At 29.4% G+C, this 23,860-nt stretch overlaps 1 protein-coding gene across 1 annotated transcript in view; it reads right to left on the bottom strand.

Moving 5' to 3' along the window:
* The window catches only part of mlxipl (MLX interacting protein like), a 47,397-nt gene extending 26,384 nt beyond the window's left edge, over positions 1–21,013 (bottom strand). Inside the window, exons 1-6 of the mRNA XM_073840421.1 lie at positions 20,504–21,013; positions 13,277–13,383; positions 12,957–13,039; positions 9,909–9,998; positions 7,888–7,926; positions 79–253 (exon numbers count right to left, since the gene is read on the bottom strand). Of these exons, the coding sequence (XP_073696522.1) occupies positions 79–253; positions 7,888–7,926; positions 9,909–9,998; positions 12,957–13,039; positions 13,277–13,383; positions 20,504–20,841 (832 nt within the window). The 5' untranslated portion in view covers positions 20,842–21,013. The remainder of the gene's footprint in view (positions 1–78; positions 254–7,887; positions 7,927–9,908; positions 9,999–12,956; positions 13,040–13,276; positions 13,384–20,503) is intronic.
* Between the last annotated feature and the right edge of the window lie 2,847 nt (positions 21,014–23,860).

Raw genomic sequence — 23,860 nt, 5'->3', positions numbered from 1 at the left:
CAAACTAATTTTATGGGTTTGGAATGGCATGAAGGTCAGTAAATGATTTTTGGATGAACTATCCCTCTGCGGACTCACTGTTTTGGCGGTCTCCACTCCAGGGACTGGGTTTCTGGGTCATGGTGAACAGCGTGTCGGAGATGTCTGACAGGAAGCAATCCAAGTCAAACATGTGCACTTCCATTGATGCCGCCTCAGGCTCTGGATAAATCTGACTGGTCCATTTCTCCAGGCCTGTCCTGCTGATAGGACTCTGTGGAGAAGAGAAAGGAGACGCATGATTAGAGGAAAAATTCAGGTCTGGACAAGTCATACTCAACTTTAATACTCATTGTCCGAGGTTTGATCACATCACTAACACTAAATATTAAAACGAGACTAATATGTGACCCCTGGACCACAAAACCAGTCATAAGGATACATTTTTAATTATACTGAAAGCTGAATAAAGAAGCTTTCCATTAATGTATGGTTTGTTGGTTGAGAAACAACTGTATGAAAATAAAAGTTTGAAAATCACCTTCAAATGAAGTTCTTAGCAATGCATATTAATAACCAAAAATTAAGTTTCCATACATTTACGGTAGGAGATTTACTAAATATCTTTATTTAATATCCTAATGATTTTTGGCAGATAAGAAGGATCTCTAATTTTAACCAATAATTTTTTTGCTATTCCTACAAATATACACGTGCTATTTAAGACTGGTTTCGTGGTCTAGGGTCACATATGATGTTTTAATTAGCAAACATCACTCGGAAAATGTTTATTTATATAGCACTTTTCCAAACATATTATTGCAGTTCAAAGCGCTTTACAAGTAAGAAGGAATCAAAAAACAATAGTATATAATAAGTAAAAGAAATGGAAATAAACCATTTAGAATACAAAGACAAAATTTAAAACATATACTGTATATATAATTAAAATATAAAATCTAAAGCAAAACATTGAAATGGAGAAAGACAAAACATAAAATATACCACAATTTTCTAGGATATTGCAGGAAAGCCAGACTGAAAAAATGAGTTTTTAATTTAGATTATTTGGAAGATTTTTAAAAGATTTTTAAAATCAATACAAAAACTAACAGGTAACCAGTGGAATGACTTCAGTACAGGTTTAATGTGATCTCCCTTATTGGCTTTTGTCCATATTCTAGCAGCAGTATTTTGTATTAATTGTAGTATTTTTATGCATGCATAAATGCATTAATTTTTCTGTATTGCTCAGAGAGAGAAATGGTCTTACTTTTAATAAATATATGACAACAAGGTAGACAACCGCAAGCTAGAATTATTTATGTAACATCAAACTGTAGCTCAGACCGGTTCGCACAAAGGCAACTGGTTTATATTTAAAAGTCGCTAAATGTCGCAAAGGCTTATTCAAGTACAAAACAATCTGTCCAGTATAAATAAGCCATTTTCTGTCCTAAGGAAATGTATTGAAAATCCTGTTGAGAAAATAAAGAGTTTACACACACATACGGACCAAGACACAAGAAGGAATACAAGATAGAGACAGAGAATATATTTTTAAACATGAAAACACATTTGCAACCCATTATTTAAAAAAAGGTAGGGCAGGATGAAATAAATTAGCTTTTGCAAAAGGTTTGCAACAAAACAAACGTACTGTCACAGTCAAGCAAAACTGCAAGGAAAATACAGAAATAAAAATAATAGTAGTGCTGGGCAGTTTTTGTGTACATAATATATGTGTGTGCACTGTGTCAATTTATTATGTGTGTGTGTATATATGTGACCCTGGACCACAAAACCAGTCTTAAGTCGCTGGGGTATGTTTGTAGCAATAGCCAAAAATACATTGCATGGGTCAAAATTATTGATTTTTCTTTTATGCCAAAAATCATTAGGAAATTAAGTAAAGTTCATGTTCCATGAAGATTTTTTGTAAAATTGTAATTTTTGATTTGTAATATGCATTGTTAAGAACCTAATTTGGACAACTTTAAAGGTGATTTTCTCAGTCTTTTCGATTTTTTTGCATCCTCAGATTTCTGATTTCAAATAGATGTACCTCAGTCAAATATTGTCCTATCCTAACAAACCATACATCAATAGAAAGCTTATTTATTGAGCTTTGATATGATGTATAAATCGTTTTGTCAAATTTAACGTTATGACTGGTTTTGTGGTCCAGGATCACATATATATATGTATATATATATACATATATATATACACATATATATATATATATATATATATATATATATACATATATATACACATATATACATATATATACACATATGTATATATATATATATATACATATATATACACATATATATATATATATATATATATATATATATACATATATATACACATACATATATATATATATATATATATATATATATATATATATACATACATACACACACATATACACATATATATATATAATTTTAATATAGATTTTTTTTATAATTACATTGATCATTTTCTTAACATTTTCTAAATTATCAATGTAATTAATCATAAGTAAGGTGATAACTATTAGTTATTTTTTTACCCTATTCACCTGCAGTGTCTCGCCTTAAAGTAAAAAAAACAAAAAACTAAATAAACTAAAAATTAATTAAAAACTATATAGACATTAAAAAAACAATAATAATTACTAAAACTGACCATGATCCAATCAACTCCTGAATGACAATACCAAATCCCACCCTACAGTTTTTAGGTTCGAGAAGCCATTTTACATTTTGATGAAAGATTTCTTTCCTTTGAAAGGTTTGATTTCATGCTGACTTTAACACAAATTTGCAACGCAGTTGCACACACAAAACACGATTTGACATTCTACTCACAGTTTTATTGGAAAAATCCCAAGTGCATCTGTTATACCTGGAGAGCTGCTGTCTTGTTGATTTTGCCACTCTGCAAGTACTGAGGCTCGACACAGGCCGCATATTTATAGGAAGACCCACAATCAAGACAGCAGCGGTGATGATTACGTCTTTCCTGAACACTACCTACGTTCTGTTTTCCACTTTCTTTTTTTCTTATGCACAAAGGTGGCAAATTATAGTATTGGTGCTAGAGCGTGTTTGTGAGCAGAAAAGATGTGTGTGTACGTGGGCCACGGTGCTTACGTGTGAGGTCTTAACGACAGCAGTTTAACGCAAATGTGTAAAAGACAGGAACCCCCTGCCCGATCCCATTATGTTTTCATTTCTCCGTCTATTTTTTTCTAGGTTTCTCCATGTCATTGAAGGCGAGCGGCTCTTTTGTTCCTGACCCAGTTCCTGCTGTCACATTCACGTGTGGAGGACCAGAGCAAACTCACTGCCTCCTACTGGCACACTGACACACTGCATCTCAACACCTGGGCAAACCGGGACATGCCGTCCTATCTGTAGATATGACTTGGGTTTCTACTTCAAAGTGCATCTGTTGTATTTCTTTCACAAGTTTTTTGGTCTAGCAGGTGAAAATGGTGCATCTGATCACATAGTAAAATAACAGCACACCTGTCTGGAGCACAAATGGTCATATCTCTACTGCAAATGTCCAAAAACTATGGAAGCTGTTTCCACCACTGAATAATAATAAAAAAAAGTCTACTGCAACTTTTTTTCTCCCAGAATTGCGTGATACAAACTCACAATTCTGACATTTTTTCTCAGAATTGCGGGATAAAAAATTCAGAAGTTAAAATCTTGCAATTTTGACTTTTTCACCCAATTCTGACATTTTCACACAAATGTTAGTTTAAGTCTTGCAATTCGGAATTTTTCATGCAAATGCAAGTTTAAATCTTGCAATTCTGACTTTTTTTCATGCTATTCTGACTTCTCAGAGTTGCGTGCTATAAACTCACAATTGTGAGAAAAATTAAGTCAGAATTGCGGGATAAAAAATTCAGAAGTTTAATCTTGCAATTTTGACTTTTTCACGCAATTCTGACATTTTCACCCAAATGAGAGTTTAAATCTTGCAATTCTGACTATTTTGTTTTACACAATTCTGACTTTTTTATGCAAAAGCAAGTTTAAATCTTGCAATTCTGCCTTTTTTCACATAATTTTGACTTTTGTACGCAAATTTGACTTTTCTCAGAATTGCGTGATATAAACTCACAATTGCGAGAAAAATAAAGATGTAAAATTAAGATTTTTTTTTGTTTAAATCTTGCAATTCTGACTTTTTCAAGTAATTCTGGCCTTTTCACGCAATTCTGACTTCTCAGAATTGCATGCTATAAACTTACAACTGCGAGAATATAAAGTCAGAATTGCAAGATAAAAAAATTCTGACTTTTTTTCTTGCAACTGCAAGTTTGAATCTTGCAATTCTATTTTTTTTTCATGCAATCCTGGCTGTTTCATGCAAATGCAAGTTTGAATCTTGCAATTCTATTTTTTTTTTTCATGCAATCCTGGCTGTTTCATGCAAATGCAAGTTTAAATCTTGCAATTCTGACTTTTTTATGCAATTCTGAAAAGTCAGAATTGCGTGAAAAATTCAGAATTGCAAGATTGCAAGAATTGCTGTAAACTCACAACTGCAGAAAAATAAGGTCAGAATTGCCAGATAAAAAATTCAGACTTTTTTTCTGGACGTTTAAATCAATTTGCTAGTTTAAATCGTACAATTCTGACTTTCTCAAGCAATTCTGTCTTTTTCACGCAAATGCGAGTTTTAATCTTGCAATTCTGACTGTTTTCACATAATTTTGACCTTTTCACGCAATTCTGACTTTTTAGGCTTTTTGCGAGAATTGCGAGAAAAATAAAATCAGAATTGCAGAATTCAAATATTGCAATTCTGACTTTTTTTTTTCACGCAGTTCTGACTTTTTTCTCAGAAGTGTGATATAAAATGGCAATCGACAAAAGTTATAAAGCCCAGTTTTGAGGGACAAAAGAAAGACTGATATATTTTCAGAATTGCAAGTTTATATCTTACAGTTCTGACTTCATGCAACGGTGTGTTATAAAGTCAGAATTGTGACTTCATTTCTCAGAATTGCGAGAGAAAAACTTGGACTTTATAACTTGCGATTGCGAGTTTATATCTCACAATTCTGAAAGTTACAATTGCCATTTTTTAATTTCTTATAAAACTGGGCTACCTAAAAAAAAAACCTCTCTAAATCCACCAAAACAGAACATCTAAACAGCTTGGACTGGTTTAAGTTTTTTTTTTTTTTTTTTTTTTTTTAAAGAAGTGAATCTTTCAAGTACACTACCATTCAAATATAAGTTCAATTTTTTATGTGTTAGTCTCTTTTGCTCATCCAGGCTGCATTTATTTGATTAGAAATACAGTAAAAACAGTAAAACTGTTAAAATTTACAACTTAAAATAGCTATTTCCTACTTGAATATGTTGTAAAAATGTATTTTGTTCCTGTGACGCAAAGTTGAATTTTCAGCATCATTACTGCAGTCTTAAGTGTCACAGGGTCCTTCAGAAATCATTCTAATATGCTGATTTGCTGCTCAAGAAACATTTCTGATTATTATCAATGTTGTGCTGCTTCATATTTTGGCAGAAACTGTGATACATTTTATTTTTCATGATTCTTTAATAAATAGAAAATTCAAAACAACAGCATTTATTTTAAACAGAAATCTTTTTTAGCATTATAAATGTCTTTACTGTCACTTTTGATCAATTTCATGCATCCTAGCTGAATAAAAATATGTATGAATGGCAGTGTACATTGCAAATACCACAGTACAGTACATTAATATGGTAGACACTGAATATCAAGTACCATGGTACAGTATTATCCGAAAGCATCAGCACTTTGATTTGCAAGCGAGGACTCACATTATCAATCAAATTCACATCCACAAAGCAGCACATGAATAAAATTCATTCAAAAGAGGTGCCGAATCACATCTTGCAGTATGTGGGTCAGATTTGATTAAACGCTGTTAAAGCCCGAATGTGCGTTTCTCTGACCGCTTCATCGAACAGAAGGGAAGATTAGCACTTTAGTCACTCAAGGCAATCAAATGACTCATTTTCTCATCCGTATGACGGAGTGTGACGCAAACGAATTCGCACATTTAAGTTTACTCACGTTTTTCGTACATGGTGGATCTTTTTCATTTTTCAACCAGCTGAGAGAAGCAAAATCTGTGGGGCGACTATTAATAGACATGCACTTGAGCTGTGCAAACATGACCTGCACCTTTAACCTACTAAAGTGAATGCTACACTACACTAACTCATCAATGATTTACACTAGGCCACCATCACAGCTGCGTTTTGGCCCGTAGATATGAAAGATATCTTAAAAAATGTCCCAATAACAAGAAATCAACACGAAACAGCATGTGTACATGCTGCTTTATTTTAGTTAAACCCTCCAAAACAGGCATAATTACCCCTCACATATCTTTACACAGGATTCCCACACTTTTTAGCCAAAACAATTTATAGGTCACTCACATCCATATAGATTCACAGAATACTTTTAATTACTAAATTAGGAATTTTTTTTTTTAATTAATTTATAGAGATTTCTGGACCAGCCTGCTGTTTTACGCCAGATACCAATATTTTACCAATAGTTAATAAATTTAAGTTTACATTTAAATTTATATTTATTCGTCAACAAACATCTTGGTAACATTTTATGTATAATGGGTTATATAATGTACTTTTGCGTGAAAAAAGTCAGAATTGTAAGATTTAAAGAAAAAAAAATCAGAATGGTTTATCTCGATATTCTGACTTTATTTATCGCAATTGTAAGTTTGTATCATGCAATTCTGAGTAGTAACTAAGTTGCAGTAGCTTTTTTTTTATTTAAAAACTCTCTTTTGCGTGAAAAAGAGTGCAATTCTGACTTTTTTCATGCTATTCTGACTTTTCTCAGAATTGTGTGATATAAACTCACAATTGCGAGAAAAATAAAGTCAGAATTGCGAGATAAAAAATGTTTTTTTTTTTTTCTCACAACTGCAAGTTTAAATCTCGCAATTCAGATTTTTTTCATGCAATTCTGACTTTTTCTCTCAACTGCAAGTTCAATTCTTGCAATTCTGACTTTTTCTCTCAACTGCAAGTTCAATTCTTGCAATTCTGACTTTTTTTCACACAGTTCTGACTTTTTTACACAAATGCGAGTTTAAATCATTATAAAAGTTTCACAATGCATGCTGTAATGCATGATTTAATGACATATATTTAAAAATAATTATATCCAAATTTAATTTAATTGTTAATCTGCAATTGTTTTTGGGTGTTTCATATGTTTTAATGCTTTAAACTTTCTAAAGGAATAAGAATACAATAAATATAAGGTTACAATTATTCATGAGATCATACAATGTATTATAAAGTGCATTATAAATATGCATTATAATGCATAATTAATGCATAAAAAATATCGAATATATCTAATAATAATAATGTTTCTAAAAATAATCCATGCTTAAAAGTGGACAGGCTTTACTCTATACAAACACTAAAAATCAATATCTGGCTGGTGAAATATTTCATCAGAATGAACAATTCTCACTCTAGAAATTGTCATGACTTAAAAATTGTAGTTTTGGAAATTTTCTGATACTTGCAGGATTTCCATGACCATGGATATCTTGTCATAACATGAAAAAAAATTGGCACTTGGTTTAAGTGACTTAAGTTTTAATGGGACTATTCACCAAAAAAAAAAAAAAAAAGAATATATTCTATGTTTCACAACAAATGTAAGTTGTATGGGTTTGGAACAACATGAGGTGGACTAAATGATAACAGAATTTTCTTTTTGGGTTTAAATATCTCTTTAAAGGTGAGATCTGCCACTTTTGCACCATTAGCGATTGCAAAACCAGACTACTTACTGTCATTGACTGCACTGAGTAGGCAAGTTTTTCTGTGATCTTACCTTCTGTAGCATGGACAGCAGGTCTTTGTTCTTCTGAAGCTAAAAAATACAATAAAATACATCAGATGTAGCAGTGCCATACAAACCTAATGGATGTTACAAAACAAACAGAAACTGATCTTAAAATGCTGAAAAAAATCTCTTATCTTATCTTAACAATGGTTCAGTACCTGAGAATTTTGAGGATATGGTTTTGTTCACTTTGGGGTCAGAGATTTTACTGGCCCTTCCTGTGAATATTGAACTTTGGGCTCTTGACCCAAAGTTGCTCCTGTAGTTTTGCAATAGTATCTCAACAGAGTAGGAAATATGTAGTATTGTATTACTAGCTGAGGTCTAGTACCTTCAGAAACACAACTGCATTAAATTCCATACTACAAACCAAAGATCTGGGTCATTTCAGGAAGTAATGGGTGCAGTTCAGAAATCACTTGAACTTTTCATGTTGTGTCAACCAATAAAGATGTCTGTAATCATGACAGTGATCTGATGTGCTCTGAATCCACATTTTACTGTGGGATTATTGTGGTGATAAATCAATATATGACCCAGAATGATAAATCAAACCACATTTTGCAACTCGCTTGGCCAGTTAACAAAATGAAACCAAATTGACGAAGCACTTTCTGTTGTGAAATACTTTAGAGAATATTAAGTAAATATTGTGTAAATAATAACTGTTGTGAAAATTTCTGTTTATCATGTGCTGTACTACATATATTGGAAATATATTGGTCATTTATCACTTTCTAAACAGTAGCACTGCGAATGAAAAACCTGTATTAGTTGCCTTCTACATTATTGTTTATTATGAGAAATTTGCCATCAGGGAGATCATTAATGAGAATGAATGATGAAATATACTGTATACACTACATGGGATGCACTGAAATGGAAATTCTTGGCCTTTCCCCATGTATTTTGCCAATTTTTTTCACCATTGTATGAATTGAATAGTCAAAATGTGCTTTTTACAGCTTTGTCTTGCTTTTCAAAAAAATAAAAAATAAATAGCAAAACAACAATTTAAAAATATTTACTTAACACTGAAGATTTTTTTAAATTCTAGTAGACATTATATCCTTCCAACAAAGCACAATTGAACTTAAAATTAATAAATTAGTAATATAATATTCTTTGGTCATTTTTAAGACCTCCTTCTTGAATCAGGCATGTGTTTTTAATGTACAAATAAATGCAGCCTTACTGAGCAAAGGAGAATGTTAGAATAAATGTATTAACACAGCTGTTGTAATGATTGTTATCATTATTTTTGTCTTAGATTTTATTTTATTTTACAGAACAACAGTAAAAATGCTAACATTTATAAATGTTGACTTTTATTTTGACGGAAACCCGCAAGAAGACCTCAGTACTAGTTTTGCTGACAGCAGCAGATTTATGAATGATTCTCATCACAGATTTTCCTCACGCTTTGGACTCTGAACCCTGGCTAAGGAGCTCTTGCAGCGCTGTCAGAATAAATACATTTTGTGCGTGTATTAGACAACACAACTTAATAAACCGTTCTGTAGTTTATTTACTAACAGTTTAAGGCCATTTGGTGATTTCAGTCATCATACAGTAGCCAGCAACAACCAGCCCTTTCTCTTCTCATGGAAGACATGCGATGCGATACTAAACAGTTTCTCGCTGTCGGTGCTAATAAAAACAACTTCGGAAGTAGCAGGAAAGGACAGAGAAATAGAAGTTTCTCCACATGTGTAAAATGATAAGTAATATGAAACAATAACACAACAATAAAAAGTAATATTTAGTGCGCGCCTCTGATTTATTAGGCAAAATAATTTTGGTTGCCGAACATTCGGTGCATCCCTATTTTTTTTGTATTTTGAGTCAAATAAACGCAGCTTTGGTGAGCAGAAGAAACTTCTGTCAAAAACATTAAATAATCTTACCAACCCCAAAATTCTGAATGATAGTTTACCTGTGAATGTCCAAAATGTGCTTTGGACATATAATACACAACTATATCCTATTATATTTGCTCAGTTACTCACTCTTTTCTTATAGTAAATCCTCCATTTGTGATATTCCTTTATCACCACCTCTATCCGTCTCTTCCAGTAGCTTCCCTCCAGAACAATCGCCTGTAAATAAACACATTAACACACAGCAGGTGACATCTTACGTGTGCCAATTTATTGATTCAAAATGTGTGATTATTTCAGGTAGGGCTGGGCGGTATCAAGGTTATTTTCGTAAACGAAAACTAAAACTAAGACGAAAACTATTGATCAGAAAACATTTTCGTAAACTGAAATAAAATAAAAACGTAAAAATAAATGAAAAACTAGAACGAAACGAAACTAACAACTTTTATTAAAAAAAGAACTGAAATAAAATAACAATTATCAAAAATAAATAATCGTTTTCGTAATAATTACGTTCTCATCCCATGGCGGAAAAAAAAAAAACAGCGACCTGAACAGCACCTGCATTAAATCTAGGATACTGCATCAGTTTTAGGCAAAATTATTTATTTTTTATGTAACACAAGCGATCAAACCAATATACTAGAGCTGATTAATCTTTAAAGAATAGAGATTCAAACACCTACTCGATCTCATTTGTAAATGACAACGATTCCCCATGTCTATTAAACCTTTGAAAAAGTCTTACCGGAACATTCAAATCTGTATTGCACTGCCACTGACACAGAGAGCAGTCATCATGTTTATGTGAAAAAACAGCTTCACAAACAGTCTTTACATATACAGTCATTCATATTATCACAGCAATTAAAGATCACAGTTTGGATATAAACATTGATGTCTACGGTAGAGATCAAAATAGAGCACGTCTTTTCAAAGTAATTGGCGCTTCAAGTAACGTTGGTAACACTTTACAATAAGGTTCATTAGTTAACATTAGTTAACCACATTAGTTAACATGAACTAATAATGAACTGCACTTATACAGCATTTATTAATCTGTGTTAATGTTAATTTCAACATTTACTAATACATTATTAAAATTTTGTTAACATTAGTTAATGCAGTGTGAACTAACGTGAACAAACAATGAACAACTGTATTTCCGTTAACTAATGTTAATAAAGATTAGTAAATACAGTAACAAATGTATTGCTCATGGTTAGTTCATGTTAGTTAATACATTAACTAATGTTTAACTAATGAACCTTATTGTAAAGTGTTACCGTAATGTTTGTGTCGATTGCATTGTTTCGCCACTAGATGGAAACAACTGTTAAAATATGTATTTGTCATTGAATAGAGATTGATTCAAAAACGCAGATTCATCCAGTAATGTTTTTGTGAGCAAGTCATTTATTTATTCAAACCACTTTTTTATCAATTTAGTATTATAAATTGGTATTAGATATATTATTTTTTAAATACAAATATTATGTATTAAATGATTAAAAATAATAATTAATTTAAATGAATTAAACACTTTTAAATATACTGCAGCAATTTATATTTTGTCTCACATTATTTCGCTTAGTTTAGAATTGCGAGGAAAACGTGATCTCTGTTTGATCTACAAAAAAAATAAAACTAAAACTAAACTATATAAAAACTACATAGAAATGTGTTCACAAAATAGAAACTAAATTAAAACTAACAAAATTGTTAATGAAACTAATAAAAACTAAACTAAATTTTATTGAAAATTTGAAAACTGTATCAAAATAAAACGAATTTAAAAAAGCAAAACTAAATTAACCTTGGACGGTATGACGGTATATTTCGTTACCGCGGAATGAAATGTGTACCGTAAAAGAATTTTTTATTCCGTGTATACCGCGAAATGTAAATAAGTGGGCGTGGCCAACTCACGTGCAGCACGCGTGAGGCTGAGACTGGTCAAACCATCGAATGCAAGACTGAAGAATACGCTGGGAGGTTGTAAAAACATAGAAATGGAGAAACGAACAGACGAGGAGGGCTCAAAAGAAAATCCTGAGCAGGAGGAGGAACTCGTCATTAAAAGAGGTGCAACATCTGTTGTGTGGACTTGGTTCGGTTTTGCAAAATCTGACAACGAGCAGAAAAAGGTGTCATGCTAATGTACTAACTACAGTAGCAGTGGTAGCACAAGCAATCTGTTTCACCACCTTAAAATGAAACACCCACAAGTTTTATGTTTGTTTTATTTTTCAATGTTTATTTGATATTTTGTCTGACAAAATATTTTACATTTGCTTCATATTTTCAACAATAAGTGATCACTTTCAATATTTATATTTATTTTCCTGTTACTTACTTGAGATATATTTTTTATCTGTGAGATGTTACTTGAGAAAAGTTTACAATAATAAGTTCTGTCCACATCAAGCTGTGAAATGTGACATACAGTGGAATTGTCGTTCATGTAAAGTCATATGTGACCCTGGACCACAAAACCAGTCTTAAGTCGCTGGGGTATATTTGTAGCAATAGCCAAAAATACATTGCATGGGTCAAAATTTTTGATTTTTCTTTTATGCCAAAAATCATTAAGAAATTAAGTAAAGTTCATGTTCCATGAAGATTTTTTGTAAAATTCCTACTGTAAACCTATCAAAATGTAATTTTTGATTTGTAATATGCATTGTTAAGAACCTAATTTGGACAACTTTAAAGGTGATTTTCTCAGTCTTTTTGATTTTTTTGCATCCTCAGATTTCTGATTTCAAATAGATGTATCTCAGCCAAATATTGTCCTATCCTAACAAACCATACATCAATAGAAAGCTTATTTATTGAGCTTTCATATGATGTATAAATCTCAGTTTTGTCAAATTTAACCTTATGACTGGTTTTGTGGTCCAGGGTCACATATTTTGTTTACTATATTTTTAGTAAGGTTAAAAATAAAATACAAAATAATCAAATAAGATCAAGTCCTTTTCTTGTCTTAAATATTTAAGCTTATTTATTATATAAAGCCCTTTTGTACATTTTCTGGAATAACTACCTATATAAAAAATTATATCGTGAAAGATATCGTTACCGTGAAATAAAATTTCTCATACCGTGAAATTAAATTTTGGTCATACCGCCCAGCCCTAATTTCAGGTCTGTCTTTAAGATCAGACTCACCTCAGGTTTGCCGTGAGCATCTGCTTCTGATCCCTCGAGTGGCGTGACAAACCCACAAACGGGGTTCTTCCTTTTCTCCACATCTAAAGCAATTTAACACCATATTTAATTGTTTGAAGTTCATTATGCATTTTTTTGATCATTAGGCCAGCGGTAGGAAAGACAGAGGAGTATCATGGTACCATCACAGTACAGACAGAACACAAAATGTGTCAAGTGATATGTATTTATATAACGCTTTTTACAATATACATTTTTACTTTTACATGAGAAATGAAGTACACTGTGTAATAGAATAGAAATGAGATGAGGAAACTCACATTGAATGAACCAGGCCCTCCAAATGCCATTGTTCAGTCGGATTTTATCCCTCCACAACAACCTCAAACCTTTGAAAGACTTCCACTTTGGAGACACAATCTTCCCACTGAGGAGAAACACAAACATTATTTCATTATTTCATTAAATCACAACATTAGATTTTATGTGCATAGTATATATGTGACCCTGGACCACAAAAACAGTCATAAGGGTAATTTTTTCTGAATAAATAAGCTTTTCATTGATGTATGGTTTGTTAGGATAGGACAATATTTGGTCGAGATACAACTATTTGAAAATCTGGAATCTGAGGGTGCAAAAAAACACAAAATATTGAGAAAATCACCTTTAAAGTTGTTTAAATGAAGTTCTTAGCAATACATATTACTAATCAAAAATTAAGTTCTGATATCTTTACAGTAGGAATTTACAAAATATCTTCAAGGAACATGATCTTTGCTTAATATGCTAATGATATTTAACGAAATTAATTAAGCAAGGCCACATTAAATAGATTGAAAGTGACAGTAAAGACATTTATGTTACAAAAGATTTACATTTCAAATTTATGTTGTTTTCAAACTTTGTATTCATCAAGAAATCCTGAAAAAAGTTTCTACCAAAATATTAAGCAGCAAAAACTATTTTACACAATGATAATTCTAAGAAATATTTTAAATAATTGAGCACCAACAATAATTGATCATGTCTAAGCAGCAAATCAGCATATTAGAATGAATTCTGAAGGATCATGTAACACTGAGGACACTGATTTTCAGCGTTTAAAATTTATTTAAAATTTAAATGTATTTATTTCTTTTTACTCACAGAAATAAATTACATACAAATTACAAACAATTAGACAATAATATTTCACAATATTGTAGTTTCTACTGTATTTTATCAAATGTGATCCTGGACCACAAAACCAGTCATAAGGGTAATTTTAGCTGAATAAATAAGCTTCCCATTGATGTTAGGACAATATTTTGCAGAGATACAACTATTAGAAAATCTGGAATCTGAGGGTGCAAAAATAAATAAATACTGAGAAAATCACTTTTAAAGTTGTCCAAATGAAGTTCTTAATTAAGTTGATATATGTATGGTATGAAATATACAAAATATCTTCAAGGAACATGATCTTTACTTGATGTTTGGCATAAAAGAAAAAACAATAATTTTGACTCATACAATGTATTGTTGGCTATTGCTACCTAAGACTGGTTTTGTTGTCTAGGGTCACATATAAACAGCTTAAATGAACTGAAATGTGCAATAATCTTTGTTTGAGACTAAGACACCATGGTTGAGACACAATGGTGAAATCTTCCCTCTTCACCCTGCTGGCTCTGTATAAACATGATTTTCTCCATCCAGCAGGCACTTTGAACTGTGCTTGCAGTCGGAATAATTTCATCAGTCTAATGCAGTGACACAGCTGCCCATCTGCACATCTGCCATCTCTGATGGCACTTTACACCATTTACTGATGGCTCTAGTGCACTTAACCTTTAAAAACAAGAGACAAGTGAACTAAGAGTGCTGCGCTCACTCAGTTGCTAAGAGTCCAGTGACAATGATTGCTAAAATGTGGGATATGGCTTTGAATGACAGCAAACCCTGACAAATAAACAACACTGATAGGGCGTCATCGAACTGAAAACATAAAATAAAAAGTCTTTTCCTCTGTCCTGTTTACGCCACTTCTAGGATACACCTAAGTGCAGGGGTAGATTAAAACAAGTGGGTGAAAGCAGTAAAATATTTTCTTCCAGAGGTTTTTTGTCAGCCAAACACCTCTGAGGTTTTAATATTAATATGTATAATATATAATAATTTTATAACATTTTCACAGTTCTATGATGCTGGTTAATTGTTGAATGAAATGCAGATTTAGAATTGATTTTTTTTTTTTTTTACATTTAAAATTTTAATTTAAATATATTTCCTTAGTGTTTTAATTTTTAAATTCTTTATTAGTTTTGATTTGACATTTTTATGAATTGATAAATTAAATTAAACTCCCTGCAGTTTCTTTACAAACCAAAACTACTTGGAAGAATATTTGTAAAATGTTGCAGAATAAGTCATGAAATGAAATGCAGAAGAACAAATCAAATATTTGATCTTTTTTAGTATGATTTGATTTATTTATATTCATTTTTACAATTTAATTCTAATTAAACTGCCTTTTTAAAATCTTTACTATTTTAAATTGTAAATTTGTATTATTTAATTAATCTAATTAAACTCCCTGCTGTTCCCTCACAAGCTCCTACACTAGTTTGGGAAACCATGATTCACATTAAAAATACTTAAATTTTATATTTTAATAATTAAGCAACACATTCACATGTTCATGTGTCTATGATGCTGGTTAATAATCATGTACATTAAAGAACTAATTTTTTTGTTTTGTTTTGTTTTTTAATGTTTTTATTATTTTTTTTACTAAATCTTTACTGAATTTTTATGATTTAATTAATCTTATTAAACTCCCTGCAGTTGCCTCTCAACCCCCTAAACTAGTTTGGGAAACCATGCTTTGCATTATTGCGATATATTTCCAATAATGCAATATACAGTAAATATTGCAATACTTGCAATATTTTCATTAAAATTTCAATAACACATTTTAATGACATGACAAGCAGGTAAACAAATAAAATATTACATTTTTTAGTAAAGTGTTTGATTTTGATTGTTTTTAATTTGCATATCATTTTTCCTTTTCATTTGACATTAAATTAATTTAAAATTAAATGAATTAAATAAACTTAAAACTAAACCATTTTATGAAACCATGTTTTATATTAAAAATAATTTAAATATATTATTTCAATATAATATTATATATAGTATTTCATAATATTATATGTAATATATATATAATATTTAGTTAATTTAACAACAAAATAATCACATGAAAAACAGGTAAACTAATAAAATATTTCATCTGTTTTAGCTAATTTAGTTGTTTTACTTTTTTAAAATAACTATAATTTTATTTTTTAGAAAATTCTGCTTGACAAAAAAACAAAAACAAAGAGAACTAGAGTTTATACCATTTCTGAAGGAAATTTGAGAGGCGCATATGCAAAACTCTAGGGTGGTTGCATTGTTTTATATTTAGGGTTAAAGGTTTGTTCAAATGTAATCAGTATAGGGATGCTTACCATAACAACTACCACTAATGATACCAAAGAACACTCAATAGTGTTTTTATGGCACGATATCTCTCACCGTCCAATAACAACTGTCATTATATGTGGCGATACGAGCAGCTGTTTTTGATAGCCTTTCTATGCTGACATGATTCCTCGTCTCAGCTGACGTCAGGTGATTGGTGTGCCATAAATTACTACTCCTGAAGCGCAGCCAAAGTCATACTGTGGTTGCATCACAATATATTTCCAACAGCTAGTGCGTAGAAATTTTCCCGGCTCTTTTGACAAGGCTTGTCTGGTGTTATTATTGGGATATGAAAACAGCAAAGAATATGAAATGTTTAAGTAAATGCAACACTTTAAACCTTAAAGTCTTAAAGTGTAGGGCATTTAACACAAAAAGACTCAAAACATTTAATGGCCCAATATACTTACAAACAATAAAGGTTTAAAGCAGAATTATGTAAAGGAATGTCCCAATATAGTAATTAACACATTCAAGCGTGTTACAGCTGGCTCGAAATAATATACAGTTGAAGTCAAACGTTTACATACAGAATGTTAATTATTTTAGCAAAATAAGAGAGATCATACAAAATGCATGTTATTTTTTATTTAGTACTGACCTACTGACATAAAATATAGTCCACAAGAGAAAATAATAGTTCAAGTTTACATACACTTGATTCTTCTTACTGTGTTGTTACCTGAATGATCCACAGCTGTGTTTTTTTGTTTAGTGATAGTTGTTCATGAGTCCCTTATTTGTGTCTGTTTCTCAGAGAAATCCTTCAGGTCCCACAAATTCTTTGTTTTTTCATCATTTTTGTGTATTTGAACCCTTTTCAACAATGACTGTATGATTTTGAGATCCATCTTTTCACACTGAGGACAACAGAAGGTTCAAACACTCACTGATGCTCCAGAAGGAAAAACTGTGCATTTGAAGATCATGGTAAATTTAACTTATTTTGTCTTCTGGGGAACATGTAAGTATCTTCTGTAGCTTCTGAAGGGACGTACTAAATGAAAAAAAAAAAAAAAAAGATATTTAGGCAAAATAAGAAAAATGTACACATCCTCATTCCATTCAAAAGTTTTCACCCCCTGTCTCTTAATGCATTGTTTTTTTTCTTCTGGAGCATCAGTGAGTGTTTGAACCTTCTTTAATAGTTGCATATGAGTCCCTCAGTTGTCCTCAGTGTGAAAAGATGCATCTCAAAATCATGCAGTCATAGTTGGAAAGGGTTCAAATACACAAAAACAATGAAAAACCAAATCATTTGTGGGACCTGAAGGATTTTTCTGAAGAACAGCGGGCAGTTGAACTGTTCAGAACAAACAAGGGAATCATAAACAAAACCTTGTGTAAACCTCAAATGGGGCCATTTTTATAAATTGAACTATTATATTTTCTGGTGGACTATATGTAAACGTATTTTATGTGAACTATCTTATTCAGGTCATTACTAAATAAAACAATTAACATGCATTTTGTATGATCCTTCTTATTTTGGTAAAATAACTAGGGTGTATGTAAACTTTTGAGACAGCTAAAAAAAAATAAAGTTCTGTCTAATATTGTGGGTTAATCTGTGTATGTTTTGGAGAAAGTGGTATGGGTTCCTCCCGTTACTCTGTAACTCTCACCTCATTTGTCTTCCAACTCCTATCAAAGTCCAAATTTTTTTTCAACCCAGTCAAGGATTTCACAGCTGTTTCGAAAGACTGAATTTAGTACATTTCCTGAGTTCAGTCTCTCGCACACCCACTTTCCACTGCTGTGACATTTCATTCATTTTATTTTATTAATAACATTTCTATTAACTTGCATTAAAAAAAAATTATTGAATAAAAGACTTCAATGCTTAAAAAGCTTAAAATTTTTGATTGACTAATTTCTTATAATAACATTTTATAATTATTTTTACTGAGCCAAATGCAACAGGTCTGCAAAAATAAAACAGAATGATGCAAAAAGTGTAAATTTGTTCAAATGTATCCATACTTTACCTGTTTTCTACAACAATAAAACACTTCCATAAGGTGAAACTTTACTTAAAATATAAGTTATGCAATGTTGTAATTTATCTGTAACTTTAAAGTAATTTATGCATTGCAGCGAGGTAAACTGAAGTTAAATTGTAACTGATTTATATCAGAATACACACTGTTATGAAATGAATTGCATTTAAATATAAGTATGCACTTTAACAGTTGTATACTTGTGTAAACATTTCAGTGAGGTATACACTGAACTTGTTGAAGTTGAATTGTAAATTATCTGTAGTTTAATTTTTATTAAAAAAATTGCATTGTAATGAGGTTAATTTCACTTAATGTAAACATTTCACTGAGGTATACATTCAAATGCAGTATTTTTTTCTGTAACAATTTATATTATTGTACAATTGAGGTCAAATGCACCAATGAGGTCAAATGTAAGTTAAATAGTAAATTATATGTAGTTAAACAATATAAACTATGTGTATTTTTATAACAATATAAACACTGTAATGTGGTGAATTTTGTTAATATTTTGTATGTAACAGTAAGTATATTATTATACAACAATTAAACAACAGATACATTACAACCTTAATTTGCTTTTACCTCACTACTATTAAACAAATTCAACTGTAAACTTGAATTACAGTGTAATGAAATAAATGTAATAAAATTAAAATAAAGACATTATGTGAAATATAAATATTGTCTTTATCTAGATTTATTTAAAATTTGATATTTCTTTTAATATTAATAGGCTAGATTTAATATTTAGCACAAGACAAAAATAATTAAAATTAATTAAAATATAATTAAAATTATTTTTCATGCAAACAAAAGGTAATATTTTAGAACTAAGGTACTGATACATAATAATGTACCTAACAAAAAGTAAATTAATTAAACGTAATCAAATGAAAATAAAGACACATTATGTATATTATATATTGATCTATATTTATTTTAATTTAGATATTTCTTTTAAAATCAATAGGCTATATTTTATATTTATCAAAAAGACAAAAATAATTAAAATAATTAAATATAATTAAAATTATTTTTCGATATTTCAATTTCGATATTTTTTTAATTAAAAGGCTATATATTATATTTATTACAAAAACAAAAATAAGTTAAATTATTAAAATAATTAAATTAAAATATAATTAAATATTTAATTATATTAAAATATAAAATATTACAAAATAAAATTATATTTAATTATATTAAAAATAAAAATATGAAAATATAAAATTATATTTAATTATATTAAAATATAATTAAAATTATTTTTCATGCAAACAACAGGTAACATTTTAGAACTAAAGTACTGATTCAGAACAATGTGTCTAACAAAAGGTAAAATTATTACATTTAATAAAATGAAAATGTAGACATTCTGTGAAATATAAATATTGTCTTTATATTTATTTTAATTTCGATATTTCTTTTCAAATGAATGGGCTATATTTTATATTTATCACAAAGACAAAATTAATTAAAATTAATTAAAATATAATTAAAATTATGTTTCATGTAAACCAAAGGTAACATTTTATAACTAAGTTACTGGTTCGTAATAATGTGTTAAATTTAATAAAATAAAAATAAAGACATTCTATGAAATGTAAATATTATCTTGATCTATATTTATTTTAATTTCAATATATAACAATATAAACACTGTAATGTGGTGAATTTTGTTACTTAATAGAGGATAAGTAACATATTTTGTATGTAACAGTATGTATATTATTATAAAACAATTAAACAACAGATACATTACAACCTTAATTTGCTTTTACCTCATTACTATTGAACAAATTCAACTGTAAACTTAAATAACAGTGAGGTAAATTTTACTAGGTTTAAGTTCAGTGAGGTAAAATTATGCTAGCTGCTAGTTTTACAGTTGTGTAAACACTGCCGTGAGGAGTATTTTAACTATTTTATAATAAAGTAAACATTAGCATGAGGTGAATATTTACTTTATAGTTCAGCAGACGTTAAAGTGAAGTAAATCTGAGGTAAATGATAGGTTTGTTTTACCTGTACGCCAGTGTCATGCATTCAAACAGGCGCGTGAGAGTAGGATCAATGCTTAGCCGTCTGGAGCTCAACGGACCGAAACTGTAGGTCTGGCAATCCGGTTTATTAACGCTGTCAAAATCTGAATTATAAAGAGCTGCGGATCTCCTCCTGACTGAGTCGCTGTGCGGCGAAGACACCATGAAATGTCCGCTGTGGATCACCTGAGTCCGCCGGACTGATCCGGATCCCGCTCCGGCGTCCACACTTGGCAAGTGGTCATCCGGATCCGAATCGGACTCTGAATCCGGTACGATTTGACTGGGCTCTGCGGTTTCTGAGTACTCTGCCTTTGCCATTGCTGCTGGTCTAGTCCTATCACACCGGTCAAATGCAGTTCACTATGAAAAACGCCTGAGGAGGCGCGCTGTAGGCTCTACTCCACTGCATACTTAGTACGCAGCGCCCAGGTCAAAGATCAAGCGTGATAAAATGATCAAAACTCACTGATTAAAACGCTGCATTGAGCTGTTTCAGACTCTGGCAGCCTGAGGCCGTCGTAACTCGAGCACAATTATGTAAGAGTTGATCTCTGTCCCAGCTATTGATGTGCTCTGGCATATTGCTATTATTAGATGACATTACTAGTAGGAGTCTTTCTGATCAGTAAATATGTTCTAGTCATTTTTAAATATGTCCTAGTATTTTTAGAATAAACATGTTTTTGTACATATCTAGTAAATGGATCTGTAAAGTGTTATGTTTGTATAAAAAAATTAGAAATAATTATGATTTATACTTTGTATCAATTTTTTTTATAATTAAAATTGTTTTCATGCAAATCTTTTCAGAAGGTACTAATTCGAAATGTATGTATATATATATGTATATGTATATATATCAGAAAGACAAAAATAATTCAAATGAATTAAAATATAATTAAAATTATTTTTCATGCACACAAAAGGTAACATTTTAGATTCGGAATAATGTGTCCAACAAAAGGTAAAATAATTATATTTTATACAATGAAAATAAAGATATGTTATGTGAAATATAAATATATTATCTTGATTTATATTAATTTTAATTGTAATATTTATTTTAAAATGAATAGGCTATATACGGTGTGTGTGTGTGTGTGTGTGTGTGTGTGTGTGTATGTATATATATATCAGAAAGACAAAAATAATTAAAATTAATTAAAATATAATAAAAAAAATTTGCATTCAAACAAAAGGTAACATTTTAAATGGTACTGATTTGGAATGTGTCTAACAAAAGGTAAAATAATTACATTTAATAAAATTAAAATAAAGATATATTATCTGAAATATAAATATTGTTTTGATCTATATTTATTTATTACGATATTTATTTTAAAATTATTAGGTTATATTTTGCATTCATCACCAAGACAAAAGAATAATTAAAATATAATTAAAATTATTTTTCATGCAAACAAAAGGTAATATTTTAGATTCGGAATAATGTGTCCAACAAAAGGTAAAATAATTATATTTTATACAATGAAAATAAAGATATGTTATGTGAAATATAAATATATTATCTTGATTTATATTAATTTTAATTGTAATATTTATTTTAAAATGAATAGGCTATATACGGTGTGTGTGTGTGTGTGTGTGTGTGTGTGTGTGTGTGTGTGTGTGTGTGTGTGTGTGTGTGTGTGTTTATATATATATATATATATATATATATATATATATGTATGTACAGTATATAGCCTATTCGTTTCAGAATAAATATTACAATTAAAATTAATATAAATCAAGATAATAATAATATATATATATATATATATATATATATGTGTGTGTGTGTGTGTGTGTGTATATAAAATAAATAATTATAATAAAGGTAAAATAATTACATTTAATAAAATTAAAATAAAGATATATTATCTGAAATATTAATATTGTTTTGATCTATATTTATTTATTACGATATTTATTTTAAAATTATTAGGTTATATTTTGCATTTATCACCAAGACAAAAAAATAATTAAAATATAATTAAAATTCTTTTTCATGCAAACAAAAGGTAATATTTTAGAACTAAGGTACTGATTCGGAACAATGTGTTTCACAAAAGGTAAAATTAATTTTAATAAAATGAAAATAAAGACAAATTATGTCAAATATAAATATTGTCTTGATCTATATTTATTTTAATTTCGATATTTATTTTAAATTAATAGGCTATATTTTTCACAAAGTCAAAAATAATTAAAATTAATTAAAATATAATTAAATTGATTTTTTATGCAAACAAATTGTAACATTTTAGAACTAAGGCACTGATTTGAAATAATCTGTTTAACAAAAGGTAAAATAATTCAATTTAATAAAATGAAAATAAAGACATATTATGTGAAATATAAATATTGTCTTGCTTTATATTTCTTTCATTCAGATATTTATTTTAAAATTATTAGGCTAGATGTAATATTAATTACAAAGACAAAAAATAATTTTAATGGAATTAATTAAAATTAATAAAAAAAATCATTCAAACAAGGTAAAATTTTAGAATTAAAGTATTGATTCAGAATAATGTGTTTCACAAAAGGTAAAATAATTAAATTTAATAAAATGAAAATAAAGACATTATGTGAAATATAAATATTGTCTTTATTTATATTTAAAAAATCAACAGGCTATATTTTATAATTATCACATAGACAAAATAATTAAAATGAATTGAAATATAATTAAAATTCTTTTTCATTCAAACAAGGTAACATTTTAGAACTAAGGTACTAATTCAGAATAATGTGTTTCACAAAAGGTCAAATAATTGAATTTAATAAAATGAAAAAAAATTATGTGAAATATAAATGTTATCTTGAATTATATTTATTTTAATTTATATAGTTCTTTTAAAATTATTAGTTTATATTTTATATTTATCACAAAGACAAAAAAATACAATTAATTAAAATATAATTAAAAAGGTAGCATTTTAGAACTAAGGTACTGATACAGAATAATGTGTTTTACAAAAGGTAAAATAATTCATTTCAATAAAATGAAAATAAATACATATTATGTCAAATATAAATATTGTCTAGATCTATATTTATTTTAATTTCGATATTTATTTAAAAATTAATAGGCTACATGTTGTATTTATCACAAAGACAAAATCGTAACAATCTTAATTAAAAAAATAAATAAAGGAAATTAAGTAAAAAAAAATAATTTTTAATAAAAAATATACAACAATAAAATAATGATAATAATATTAAATGTGACTAAATAAGTTTTATAGACTCGCTCGGAGAGTTTATGGACTACAAATCCCATGCGCGCTGAAACAACGTCCGGGTATGTGTGACGTAACCGGAAGGTTAA

This window comes from Garra rufa, chromosome 5 (genome assembly GCF_049309525.1).
Source record: "Garra rufa chromosome 5, GarRuf1.0, whole genome shotgun sequence".
NCBI lineage: Eukaryota > Metazoa > Chordata > Actinopteri > Cypriniformes > Cyprinidae > Garra > Garra rufa.
This window is presented reverse-complemented; position numbering and strand designations above follow the sequence as displayed.